The 14,600-nt window shown below is 39.6% G+C and overlaps 2 protein-coding genes across 2 annotated transcripts; one reads left to right on the forward strand and one right to left on the reverse strand.

Annotated features, from left to right (window-relative positions):
* Positions 1-907: 907 nt before the first annotated feature.
* On the reverse strand, positions 908-9,465 carry pnkd (PNKD metallo-beta-lactamase domain containing; the record flags this gene model as incomplete). Its single annotated transcript, XM_084023538.1, has 9 exons — positions 908-3,028; positions 4,007-4,122; positions 5,226-5,312; positions 6,740-6,903; positions 7,186-7,278; positions 7,616-7,674; positions 8,425-8,537; positions 8,741-8,856; positions 9,308-9,465. The coding sequence occupies 9 exons, from the start codon at positions 9,463-9,465 to the stop codon at positions 2,855-2,857; spliced, it is 1,080 nt and encodes a 359-aa protein (XP_083879664.1). The 3' UTR covers positions 908-2,854.
* Positions 9,466-10,488: 1,023 nt separating this feature from the next.
* On the forward strand, positions 10,489-14,527 carry LOC311021835 (protein lifeguard 3-like). The gene is made up of 12 exons (XM_084022675.1): positions 10,489-10,555; positions 10,954-11,235; positions 11,345-11,412; positions 11,541-11,605; positions 11,708-11,761; positions 11,929-11,979; positions 12,102-12,141; positions 12,294-12,331; positions 12,456-12,543; positions 12,883-12,978; positions 13,078-13,131; positions 14,124-14,527. Exons 2-12 carry the CDS (start codon positions 10,962-10,964, stop codon positions 14,271-14,273), a joined length of 978 nt encoding a protein of 325 aa, XP_083878801.1. The 5' UTR covers positions 10,489-10,555; positions 10,954-10,961; the 3' UTR covers positions 14,274-14,527.
* The last annotated feature ends 73 nt before the right edge of the window (positions 14,528-14,600 follow it).

Genomic DNA, 14,600 nt, shown 5'->3' on the forward strand with positions numbered 1-14,600 from the left:
TTTTGAGTTATCCTGTCAAGTGATGTCTTTGTCCTATTTCTGTGCAATTATTCTGGATCATGTTATTTGATTTAAAAATAAAAATGCATCTGTATTAGGCCTTTCTTCACAGCAGACATTTTGACTCTTTTGCTGGAGAAGCAGTGTTACGATTAAAAAAATTGCTCCTACTGAAGCAGCTCAATGGAATTCAGCCATAAGTATTTGTTATTGTTTATACCTGTTCTTTCACTAGCCTACAACTAAATGCCTTAGTAATAGAAGAGTAATACAATAAAACGGGAATAGTAATATAATTGACATACAGTAGAAGGCATAATAAATTGTATTTTTTAAATCTTATTTATACAGAAGATGAAGGCACAACATATTGGTTTGTAATCGTACTCCTGGTTTTTCTGCTGTATTAAAACTGCTTTGTCAACAGAAAATTCAGTTCACCCTTTACTTTGCAGGTGCATCTTTTGCGTGTGCATAAAGTAGGTTATTCTCCTATTTGAGTTTAGGGAAGTTATAGAAGTGGGAAAAATAACTCAGCTGTCAGTTTGGAACGCTCATAAAGACAACAAATAACGCAGACGCAGCTCTAATGAAGGAGTTTACTTTCATATTCCCTCATTAAAACGTAACCTGAAGTAAAACAGTCTCCCATGTGGTGGTATTCATAACTCAAACATATGCAAATAAGATGGGAATCTGCATCAAACAAACAGAATAACATTTTAGTCAACAATCACCAGGGGACGAGGTTCTTTGATTCATGCCCTATCGCAGGAGGAACGGAGGAATCTGAGGAGCGTTCACAGCTCCTCAAAAGATTGAAAAGGTTTATTCCTTTGCATTCAGGCCCATCTCCAGCTTAACAGAAGCTGCACTACTTTACAATAAGACAACAGAAATAATGAAATTTGCGTGGGAAGAAGATTGTTTATTATACAGAAATCATTTGCATCATAGAATTGTCACAGTATAACAAATCCTTCAATATATTAAAAAATATGTTCATTTTGGTTTCTAAAGTTTTCAAATTGGCTATAAAAACATTCCTGTTTAAATGTTAAATTGAGTACCACAGTGGATATCACATTGTATTCTCATATTAGAAAGGAAATTAAAGATCTTTCCAGCACCATCGTACCCTTACATATTACACATTTTAAACAAAGTGGAAAGTGTTTTTGCGTTTGCCTACATATTGCTTGATTCAACATCACTGTTTAGTTGTTGCTATTCTGCATGCTTACACAAGAAATCATCCTTTCAACAGCAATTCAGTCATATCTCATACATTACAATGCGCTACCAGTCAAATCCTTCACGTGTGTTGCTGTTCACGTTCACACGGTGCAACTACACCACACTTGAACACAATTCTCAAAGGGGAACAATTAGTTAAGGGCAGAATGAGTAGGGTTCTCCTAAAAATCAATGTATAGGCATATGCAAAATGAATCTCTCTCAATCAACACTTATGACCACTCGAGGTGTATGGCGGTGTCTGTGTCTGCAGAGAACACGGCTTCTCCCTGCATTTCCTTATGTTGCCGTGTTTGGGATGTTTCTGGGCGTCAACCTAAGGCAAAAATTAGTGGTGGGAATCTTCAGTCACCTCACAATTCGATTACGATTCAGAGGGTCACGATTTCATTATTAAATGATTTTTCCTTCAAATCTGTCAAACCAATTCCTATTTGTATTATACAGTTGATGTGCTAAAAAAAATTTATAGACTTAACTGCATCGATCAGACTCATTCAACAAAGCCTCGCGATGCATCATAGAAACGATTATTTCTCCCACCTCTAACAAGAATGCAAAAAATGATGCTAATTTACAAGGCAAAATGCCAAGTGGACAAAGCTCGTTCCAAAACAAGAGGGAATCTTTGCTTTTAGTAGGAGAGCACCCTTACCATAACCGGGGTCAGGGGGTGTGGGCTTCTGGTATCGCTCAGCCCGGGGAGGAGGGGTCAAGTTTGGATGTTGTGTTTACAAACTGCAACCAACAAATCCTACTCATTCTGCCAGCAAAAATGACTCGCTGAGGGGTGCAAAAAAAGGGCTGAAGTAGAAAATGTGTTCCACCTTCAATACCTGTGGGCCTCAGAGAATTATAAATGAAAACAGTAGCCCAATCACATACATTGTACAGAAGTAATGTCAGCAACATCTCTTTCAAGTCAAAACCAAATTGGCTTTTCGATTCAGCAAACAAAGCTTCACATGAAGGGCTAACGTACAAACTTGCGTACAGTGTTTCTGATTTGTTAAATTAACCGTACCATGACAGCTGGAAAATAATATAACAAAATGAATTATTCACAATCAAATACTCAAGTCAAAACATCACAACTTCCATGGAGAAGTGAATTACTCTTCAGCACCACATGTCAATGTGAAACCAGCTTAACAAAGATTTTCATTGAAGGTTTTTAAAACAAGCATTACTTGCCTCAAAAATAAGCCAAACTATGCAGTTAAAAAATAAAGTACCTAACGTGCCAAATGAACCCAAATAGTATGCACACCTGCTATCCTGTTCACACACCAGAATCAGAAATCTGCTTGTACCTACTTGTAAAATTCCAGAAATCTCACTGTTTGCATCTTATTTAGAAGGAAATAATTGAGAACTGTGCTGTCTATATGGCATAATATACAGTATGTGTGGAGGTAATGAGCTTATTGATTAGTATCGTGTATTAATCAAGTTGTGACTATGGTCCTAGTGGTATCTGATAGAAGTTTCTAATGGTCCAAAAATGACTTAATGTCCCAAAAGTGGTTTATTTGAACAGACTTATTTTACAACGTACCATTGTGCAGCTGCTTAGCTGGTCTTTGTGATTCCAATACTATCTTCTGTTGAAGAGGTCTTTGCGTTTTCGCAGCTCTTCCAGCACCCGAGCCCTGAACTGGGTCCAGTCTTCATCCTGGAACTGCTGGAGACCCAGGGCCAGATGGAGCTCTGCGGAGTGGCTGCGCAGGAAAGGATTGTACTGCCTCTCCTCTCCGACAGTGGAGGGACTCTGAAAATGAGGCGCACGTCAAAAGGCAGCCCTCCTCAAAATTGATGTAGTCTCACTCAAGCAGACAGCTAGTCATATGCATTTCAATCAGTTGCAGTTCCACTATTGTGGGTAACAAGTGATTCCTGCCAGTCCTGCACTCGAATGCTAAAAAACGGTTCCTCACAACAACTAACTGTAAAGCAAGGAATCTCTGTCTGGCTATATGTCGGTGTCTGTGTGGAACTTGGTGCAATTTTGCCAGATGAGATGGCGACGGGGCTTCAGGGCTCTGCAAGTAGCAAAACCAGTCCGTTCTAATCAGGCACATGGTCCAAACGACCACTGCACTACTAGATAGATAGATGATAAAACCCTGCATCATAGAAGTTGAAAGCAGCTTAAACAGTGTAGGTTTGAATGTAGATTTAAAGCGCTCTTTTCCCAAATTAAAATGACATAGCTAATGGATATCAAAGTAAAAGTAGCACTGTTAAAAAGCTAGGCTGAGTTCGTATCACAGCAAGACAGATACACAACTATAGTTACTAATCAGGAAAGCACAGGTGTAAATACTAAAAGTAGTGATTTAGCTGCTTCAGTTTCAGGGTCTTGGTGCTGGGAATGTTGGCTCACTATCACAGCTTAATGGGAAGCTTGAAGCCATTGTTATTAGTTATCAGTAAAACTTGGGCTTTTCCTGCTATCACAACTGTTGTAAAAAAAAATATTGCCTCTAGAGCCTTGTTGTATAGATGGCAGAGAAAAATTCATCTAAATTCTGGATAGGCTCTTAAGTCAAAAGTGAACCTTGGCTCTGCCTGTGGACTGTATCACAGATCCAGAGACTCGACTAAGACCCTGGAAGAGAAGTGCTCGGCACTGACAACACATACACTGAAGGCAGGTGTTACCCTTCTTCCCAGGTGCTGGACACCATGAATCCTCTATGGGATGGCGTGCTACAGAGGCATAACAATGACAATATATCATTCTCACCGTGCACAGCTTCTGATCTCGCTGCTGCAGCACCCACTGAGATTTGTTTTCCCTGGCAGCGTTGCGAGGCTCAACCTCAGCAGCAAACAGTAGGTTGTCCTCTGCATACTCATGACCTGAGAGGTAGCCAGTGGACACAAAAAAGAGAGGAAAATAAAGTTCTTAAAAGCTTACATTCTATAGGAAGTTCTCATACAAACTCTTGTAAGTCTTCAAAATACAGAAATCAAGTCACAGCAACACATTCAAACAAGGGCTGCCAAAATGAACATGTTAACGCAGGATGATTCATTTGTGGTAACCGATTAACGCTGTTGGCTCTCTGGATGGACGTTCAAGTATAAAAACAAAGATGGAACAATCAATAAACTACGTAACGAGAGTGAGTATGAAGTCATCAGTAACGTTACAGCGTGAATGCAGCCGGTCAGTCTGTGTTCCACTTATTTTTCCGTGAATAAACACTACACCTAGACACGAGCTAAGTTCCTGTGTCTTGTTGTCGGACAGCTGATAGAAGTGAAGGGAGTTAGCCTCGATGTTAGCAACAACTCTGGCTGCTCCTGCTCCAGGGCCCTTAAGGAGAGAGCGTGTTACAGCGTTACAGCTTTGAATGTAGCAACAGCTCTGGCTCAGGAACTCTTGAGGTGGGCTGACCTTTAAGGTGGGCTGACCTTTAAGGTGGACCAGCACAATTCTCATTTAAGTGACAAGCTGCTCCTCGGAGTCTCTAAGCTTTTTTATCTTTAATATTTCTTTTAACTGTATAACTGAAAGCACGGTTAAACAGTTCATTATGAATATCCCAACTGCAAACTCTGCTCTGTTTGTATCAGGAAAACACAAAGTTGAATGTTTTATTAAGTACTCATATCAGTAATCTGTATCAAGTACTGAAATGTAAGTACTTGTACTCGGTCTGAAAAAAGTGGTATCAGTGCATCCCTAAATGTGGAGGCTTCAAACTCTCGTGCATATTTGCCTTCTGTCATTTATCTTTCCGTTTCCACAACAATATACAGAGAAAATGAGAATTCTTTGTATATATTTACGAATGGTGATTAATCGTGATTAATCCACACCTACCCTGTGATTAATCCGATTAAAATGGAAATAGTATTGACAGCCCTAATCCAAACCCCCACCACATCTACATCACACAAACAATGACTCACTGGTTTGAAACAGAGCCCTTCACAAATGAGAAGAGTTTTCTTACCAGGCCATAATAGAGTGTCGTCACTCAAAGAGGCGACTGTGTCCAGAGATGAGAGCATCGTTGTGGCACTGCCTTCAAACATCCTTCCTGAAAACAACAAGAACAGGTTTCACTCAGCTCAAGTAACCAGGTATCTGCACGTTTTAGAAACTATTGTACCTGCAATCTGAAGGCCAGACTTTAAAAACACTTTCAATTGGTAAAATTCTAGGAAAAACAACACATTCCTGTTTCCAGGTCCAGGGGGTTATTAACCCATACTGTAAACGGGAAGTACAAGAAAAGGGGCATTAGCAAATGTATTTTTAATGTATACCAGTATACCAAAGAGCAGACATTATATTGGTATTGTATAATGAACAAAAAATAGATCTCCAATGACTATATTACAGCCATATCTAATAAGAATGTTTACTATAGAGACCTGCTAGTTTCATATAAGTCAACTCCTTGTGGCCTCTAGGGAACTGGGTTGTAAAACCAATAACCATAAAAGTGACGAGTAATGAGATTAAGACGCAACCAAAAAAAAACATAACTGTTCAACATTAGCCATGCTTTAAGGACATTTACATTTATGCGTTTCTAAGAACAAACACCCACATTCCACTGGGATTGGCGAAGCAAAACTAATCAGCATGCTTGGAAATAGAAAGACGTATGTTTGCCTCGCATGTTGTAGTCGCGTTGAGTAGAGACGACAGTGACAGTGACAGTGAGAGGGCACTGATTGTTTTCTGGACATGCTGCTCTTGAGACCACTTAGAGAGGCAAGGTGCTTGTTTGTGTAAGTGCTTAAGCATAAACAGTAGGCACAGGAGTCAGAGTCATGCATTCAAAATGCATTCCCTGTCTGTACAAGACAGATAGTAATGTACAAAACAACTATTCTTAAGGTCTAAGGTTTATGCAAGACACGAGGTATCACAAGGTTTCTGCCATAAAAATACCATAGTAGGCTACAGACGAATAGTTATTCATTACATATTCAAGTTACATCTTGTCTGTGGGTAGATCTCTGCATGAGAACAGAGGCTTGGGCTACAAGTTAATGCAACATCTGTTTGTAATGTTGTGCTACCTTTAGTCTCTCTCATTCTCTTGCTTTTTCGGTTGCATTCTTGTTGCATATACACATGCTCGCATACAGCTGATTTTATGTTGTCGTTATACAAATATAAGTCATGGTGCTGTGAGATTGATGCTAGACTTTACCGTTAATACAGGTGCGAAGGGATTGAAGAGGAATATTCATTTCGATAAAACAAGTCAAATTCCCTGACATTTTTCTCACCTTCACATGAATGATCTTATTTAGCTTAGCATTAACTTACAGTCATTCAGTGGCCCACGTTATGTGTAAGATGACGTCACATCAAACAGACGCACCACAGAGGTCTCAGTTGTGCATTTTCTGTCTCTTCTGTGTTTTACATGAAAGCATGAGTTGCTGTGAAACACACTCTCAGTTCTATATGATTATTTCCATAACCTCCTGTTCTGTTGTAACTCACCACATCCTGAGAGGAATACCAGGTCACCAGAGAAGAGGCTGGAGGGTGCGTCGACTCCCCGGCCGTCTAGGAGGTAGATCATGTGGCCCACTGTGTGTCCAGGAGTGAAGAGGGCCTTAAAGTGCAGACGGCCAACTGTCACTGAATCCTTGTGTGAGAGAGGGCTGGGAACACAGAAAAACATAACTTTCTATAAAGGACAATTTTAGATGTAGAGTTTGAATGACAGTCGTGACCTAATAATTGGAAAGGGGAGTTGGGAAGTACATTTCTAAACTTAGCATTAATTGATGGTTGGTTGGGGTCTTGCTGAGGATGGCTGCATTAAGCCACAACCCCTCAAGGCATAACAGAATACTTTCTCATACTAGGATAATGTACCATGCAATCAGATGCTACTAGTCTGACAGAGGAAACAGAGGGGGTCAGTACAGTCGGGAACTTACTGCGTGAGGCCAGGAATGTTATCAGCTGCATTTCCATAAACTCTGCATGAGGTGTGAATCCTTTTCAATCCTTTGTTTCCTCCACTGTGATCCCTGTAAATGGAACAGAAAGCAGAGGCTTACCACTACTGTGGACCATTAGACATTTTGTTTCGGCCTTCAATCTACACTGTACATTTTCAACCACTCACTCTTTATTCTAGATGAAGTCTAGTGTTGGTATTTTCCGTAGATAAGATACACTACGTATTATAATAGTAACACCAGCGATTGTGAACATGAGAACATTACGTTTACCTCTATTCACTACATTCAATATTACGTTTTTATAGTCTGTCATAATTGGTACGTTTAGCCCCATTTCCTCATGTGTTTTACAAATCAAAATGAAAATAAAACAATTAAAACAAGCAAAAATCTATAAACTCACCAATGCTTGTGTGTGCAGAGTATTGCTTCTAAAGTCACTCCCTCTTCCTCCAGAACTGCCTGAAAGATTGCAGGTGCTGTCACAACTTTCAACCACCATATCAAACATACATAATTTTACCTGTGTGCATAACAGAGGCTGCTGAAAATGCAAAAACATGCTCATGCAAAGCAACCACAGTTATTGAAATACATAATTCTAAGGCAACAAAAAAAACAGAAGTGCACTGAAAGCGACGCTGAACATCGAGTTAGTCATTTTAAAATACCTGACTGAATAAGAAAAGGGCAGAATTGTCAGTATCAGGGTCACTTTGGGCTTGTGAGCTTGATAAAAGTGGTTTGTGGTCAAGAATTACAATCACACATAAAACACCAATTTTCCTGTCCCATTGTACCTATCTACACCATGTTATGAGTCCTTTTCATCAAATCATTTTTGTAATATAACCGAATTGTTAAAGCGTCCATGGGACCATGCTATATCTCATTTTATATTGTCCCATTATATAATCCATTGATTTTAGTTTATGTTTGGTCTCTTTCACGTAAAATTGATAACCCAACTCCTGACAGCACCCACAAAACGTTACTGAAATAGAGCCAAAGCAACAATTCAATTCTTTTTTTGTCTAGATAGTGTTGCTATGAGATACGGCAAATGTTTGGCGTTTCTCAACTTTTCCTGAGACAGTGTATTGCAACTCTCACAACAAAATGGCTGCAGTAATTGCGCAGGAGACATCTGTGACACACACACACACGTGATATATACACACAATGCACACAACTATCAGCAAAGGAATTCACCTGAACTGTTTGAGGGTCAGCAGGGTCGACGACAGCTGCAACACTGGAAGCCATGTCAACTACAAGATAGCTGTAATTGTCGGACAGTACCGGGATGGGAATTATTTTGATACCTGTGAACACACAAAAAATGACATATGAAATGTTAATATTAAATGTTTTCATTTGTGAATGGTAGACGTGATTAACTAAAAAAGGTACATGTATGTCTTGAAATGATAGCACCTTTGCACCGAGGGTAAACTAACTTCTACATCCTGTACAACAAATGCACTGTGTGTGACCCAACCAATGTTTGCCACTCAGCATCTCATACCGTTGAGCTCCGTGGGCTGAGCTGTGGAGTGTCCAGTGGGGTAATGTTCTCTGGCTTTCCTCATTTGTCTCTTGTAGAACATGTAGCCAAGTCTGGTCCGTGTGTACAGCGTGTACCTGGGAAACAGTGCAAAGGCTTAGAACATTGTGTGTGGTAGCAGGGGTTGGTGATACTAACCGTGTCACCATCTTTCAAAACACAAGGTGGTGGTGGTGTCAGTGACTAAGAGATGGTTTTTAAAGAGGCTTACAAATAGTTGGTTGGCATTATTATAATCCTCTGCTAAAATAAACGGGTCCTTCGTGGCTCGTGTTTGTGCCGAATAAAACAGTAGCTTCTATCGTTTCAGGAAAGGCTTTCGACCAACATGGCAGGGTAACGTTAGTACCTTTGTCACCTGGCAACGCAACTTATAATTGGTAGATATGTGAATACAGTTTGGTGGGACGGCCTCTCTTAGTAAGAACGGCTAGAGCTTGCTCAGCTACGCTAACGAGAATCACCGCGGTGACGACTACATCTTGTTTTTTTGTTTTTTTGAATTAAAGACGGCCAAATCACACTCACGCAATTCGGAACAACGGCTTCTCCGTGCGGGCCATTATTCTGCTCAGCAGTTTCCTCCAGAGCACTTGTCCTTTGCGTCTGTAGCGAAAACAGCAACATAAGAAACAGCACAAGGATGCGGTGGCAACCAGCGTACCGATCCAGGGAGGAAGCGCCATAGCCGCCGAGGGGAACGTAATGCTGTGACGCACCACGCCAAACCCGGAAGCGAGGAGATAAAAAACAAAAAACTATACACACACACACGCACATTACATAACTATAATAATAATAAATGTATAATATATATATATACTGTATATATGTGTGTGTGTTTTATTATATTATATTGTATTTGTATTATTAATGTGTATATATATACATAAATATTACATAATAACAATAATAATAATAATAATAATAATAAATGTATAATATATATATACTGTATATGTGTGTGTTTTTTATTATATTATATTGTATTTGTATTATTAATGTGTATATATATATCCATAAATATTACATAATAACAACAACAATAATAATAATAATAATAATAATAATAATAAATGTATAATATATATATATATATATATATGTTTTTATTATATTGTATTTTTATTATTAATTTATATATATTTACTGTATATATGTGTGATTGACCTCTTCTAATTTGAATTCTTCTTAGTTAATTGGCCACAAAAACACTATTCAGAAGCCTTTTCAAAGTTATAATTTTGAGGCTTTAGCCCATCATTTACTACTCTATCTAAGTTACATGTACAACTTAATAATTGTATATGGCATCAATACGGAATTCAGCCAAGTTTTGGTGGACTAAATAATTTAGCGACACCGTTCTGAGACAGAGCAGTACACGTACAGTAGGCTCAAGGTAATAGGCCTAACATTTGGGTCGAGAGGGGAAATATAATAGGCCTTTGGAAAAAAAATATTCTCTGGAAGCCTGTTTTCAAAAATCACCTCAACTTTGGGAGTAGTGTTACGTAGAATAACTAACATAACCTCCTAAATGATTGTAGGGCACAACAGTTTATGAGATTTGTTCTTTTAATTGTATGTTATTTTACTGTTTTGTATAGGAGCCTGAACAACCTGGAGTCACCGTGCTTTGTGAGGCACATCAGTGTAGGTTTCAGTGTACATATCCTATTACAGAAGCAACATCCTCCTGTGGTGTCTGCAAACCCTCCAAGGAGAGAAAGGACAGAAGGGAAGAGTGCTCCCATCTCAGACTAACGCTGCCAGGTGAGAAAAATGTCTTTTCTTACTTCCCTTTTTTGGGGGTTTATGTTCTCATATGTGTCTTTGTTCATCTAGACTTTTTTTGTTGTTGCTAGAATTGTTATTTCATATAGTGCATTTATTTTTGCGTCTGCTTCGTAGATAGCTAATACGGACATTTGGAGTCTTACCTTTGTTACAAGGTGGATTTAATCCTGTTTGTGTAATCATAAAATAACCAGATTTTTTCAGTAATTGTGACACTGAAAAGTATACCTTCCTAAAAGTTGATTGGATAACTGTGTATAACATACTGACCAGACATGAGAAGGAGTTGGATGTTATGAATATGTTTGCCTTTTATATGTATCATATTGTCTTGTCTTCATATGTCATGCCAGCTCACTTATCCTGTCTTTAAGGCACGGTCATGTCATCTAAAACCGATAATCCTCCACCCTATGAGGATGCGCTGCACCATCCTAAGTATGGAAACTACCCCCACCAGCCACAACATGGCGACCCTCTCCCACCACCTCCATCTTACAGCCCCAGTCCAGGCATGTGCCCCGGCCCGCCTGGCTACTGGGGCCAGGAGGGGGTCTACCCTCAAGCTGGGATGTGGGCAGCCCCTGGCTTTTCTCCATCTGGGATGCCTAACACAATACCAACTCTGTCTGCTGGAGTGCCTGCATCCAGCCAAGGTTTGGGGACATGATACTGGACTTAATTTGAACATATCCTGTATTATAGTACATTAGCTTCCAACTGTAGGACATTTAAATAACCACTTTGCTATTTCCAATTCTGCAGGAGACATGGAGGACTTTCTGAGCACCCAGTGGGAAAGCACATCTATACGGCATGCCTTCATTAGAAAGGTAAGGATATTTCATCGTCGGTCATGTGACACACAAACCTTCAAGAGTGCCAATTACGATCATATACAGCAGCTGGAATGTTTTCTTGTGTGCTCAACACACCTGCTTGCTTTTGTGTTTGTGGGCAGGTTTACTTAATCTTAACAGTGCAGCTTGCCGTCACCTTTTCAGTTGTTGGCGTCTTTACATTTGTGTAAGTGCTCGTGTTCATCACAGTCTAATATTCCAGACGTAATGCATGTTGATGGAAGGCAAGTTTTAGTTTGAGTGACCCGTTCTGTCTGTGCTTTCATAGTGACCCAGTGAGGCTGTTTGTCATCAGATACCCTGGCATCTACTGGGCATCTTTGTGAGTTACACTCACGGAACAAAACAAGAACATACTTTCAAGGCAATGAGATTAAAATAAAAGCATAGGCAAATCAAATCCCCAGAATAAACAAAAGTCACACTTCTATAATTCTCATGACATGCTGTTATATGCAATAACAATCACCGTGATTTGTCTCTCCATAGTGTGGTTTATCTTGTGGTTTACTGCATTCTCGTCTGCTGCAAAGGGCCGAGGTAAGAATGGCCCTGGCCTTTTTGAACACGTTAGAAAACTACTGCTAATATGTTGTCTCATTTCAACTTTCATTACCCTAATTTGTATACATTTTAAAATATGATTCACAACTTATGTTTAGGAGGCGTTTCCCATGGAATCTCGTGCTGTTGGGAATATTTGTAAGTATTTTTTGTTTGAGAAAGTATGGGTCAGATGTCATTGAGTATGAACCAAAAGGCCAAACTAAGAACATATTTTGAGGAGGGCCTGGAATAATGAAGCAAAACAAAACAAAGACCACCAGTAAAAAGAAAACTATTTTATCTTGCAGACTCTGGCCTTGTCTTACATGTCTGGAACAATTTCGAGGTTTGTTTTTGGCTCCATCTCAGGCTATACACCACATTACATAAATATGGTGCATTTTGATGGTTATCTATTACACCCTGTGATATGCAAAGGTTTTTTTAATCACTATATGTATCTTTTACAGCTATTATGAAACAAAGGCGGTGTTTCTCGCCATGGGAATAACGGCATTAGTTTGTATAGCCGTCACAATCTTCTGCTTCCAAACCAAGGTAGATGTGTGTCTCTCTCTGCAGCTCAGTAGGCCGTGGCTTGTCAGAAGATGTCTTTGTTGTCGGTGTAAAAGAACGCCTTTGTCTCGCATTACAATGGGCCACTGAGTTCCTTTAAATATTTATACACATTTTGGGATAAGATGCATCCAACTGCTCTGTCTGTTGCAACTCGAGATAAATAAGTAACATTTTTATTTTGCTGGTACATGCCTCATCCATCCAACGTTCCCCGATTCTTTTACCTAATTCTGATCTTTCAAATGATCTCGAACACCCTTCCATGCACCTTGAAGCAGATTCCTTTTTATCCCGTTAATGACTTGTTTCTCATCACAGGTGGACTTCACCTCCTGCGGGGGACTTCTCTGCATTGCCTCTGTTGTGCTCACGATCATTGGGATCGTTACGGCCATCGTGCTCTCCTTCCAATATGTGAGGACTCTTTGGTCAAATACTTTAATTTATTCTCTCTACTCGTGTTTCTCTGTGACTGATTTCACATTCAGAGGCCTTTCTTATGCCACTCAACAGGTCCCGTGGCTGCATATGCTCTATGCCGCAATTGGAGCCATCGTTTACACTCTGGTGAGTCGGCACTCGCATGGATTTAAGGAGAGCATTTGAGCCCGGTATTTATTACAAGGTTATTGCTGAATAACGAGTGGCTCAATGGTCCTTACTATCATTAAGGCCCAACAACATGCTGATAATTCGATATTTCTAGAGCCTTAGTTCCATCAGGTTTGTCTTGATGTGGGCACAAGAGGCAAGGCGTCTGTGAAATCGCAATGCAACAGGACCATGAAGGTGCCCAGGAAATTTCACAGCAATTGGCCTTTACACCTATGTGATATCATCTGTGGTAAATTGTTGTGGTCTGGGAGTGAAGCACAATGGATGCTCCTTCTCTGGGGATGTTGAACATAATCATCACATTTCATGGCACATTTCCCACTAGATTTTGGTATTTTTAGTGTTTGGGGCTTGACTCCAGAGGTGGCACTGTCGGTCCGTTAGTCCACCTCTTTGGTTCAGAATGGAATATATCTCAACAACTAGACCTTCAGTGTATACAGAATGACTTTCATTGGTGTTCACTTTACTATAGTAAGACTCTAAATGACCATGGTTGTCCCTTGCCTTGTTTTTTTAGCTCTACAAAAGGGTCTCATTAATGGTCGTTTTGAGTAAAATGTCTCAAAATGTATTGTGTGTTGCCATGATGTTGTTTTGCAATGACTCTTCTCTAGCACTTACATGTCAAATATTTCATGAATCATACACTTTCATAATACAACGGTTTATGACCAATTACCGTATTAATGGCACTCCCATCAGCCTCAGGTGTACTTTGTATACTAGCAAATATTAGTATGCATACACGCTGAGATGGTCATATTATCATGTTAGCACTTAGCTCAAAGCACTGCTGTGCATAATGCTTGTTAATATTTGAGATTTACATGAAGATGTAATGAGTTTTGCCAACTGTTGTCAAAGCCTGTGATGGTGTTATCTCCATCCTGCACTTGACAAATGCATATTTTTATGCTCTAAGTATCTTCTCGTTCTCTTAGTTTTTAGTATACAGCACCCAGCTTCTTATTGGAAATCGGGAGTTGGCCATCAGCCCGGAGGAGTACATCTACGGAGCTCTGTCTCTCTACATTGACATTGTTCATATCTTTCTCTTCATCCTTCAATTCAGTGGAGCTGCTACCGAATAAACCCATTATTGGAGGACATCTTGTTATCTTCAAGTTTGGACTCACAGGATATTGTGTTTGACATTGAACATATTGCTAAATGTAGTTAGGATGTTTCACCATCAGCTATCAATTTCTAAATTCCAAGCTATTCATTTTAATAAATGCAAAGTTATTTTTTTTTATGTCAGTAACACTTGAGCACTTTGATATATTCCTGCACTCTATGAAGCAGAGCAGTGAATTAAGTTCATCACTTTCCCAATTGTGAATGGGGGAACAGTTCCCTACAGGCTTTAGTTCCTCGGGAACCCCTGGGAACTAAAGCCTATATGCATGGTGGTTATT

Source organism: Eutrigla gurnardus (genome assembly GCF_963514095.1).
Source record: "Eutrigla gurnardus genome assembly, chromosome: 12".
NCBI lineage: Eukaryota > Metazoa > Chordata > Actinopteri > Perciformes > Triglidae > Eutrigla > Eutrigla gurnardus.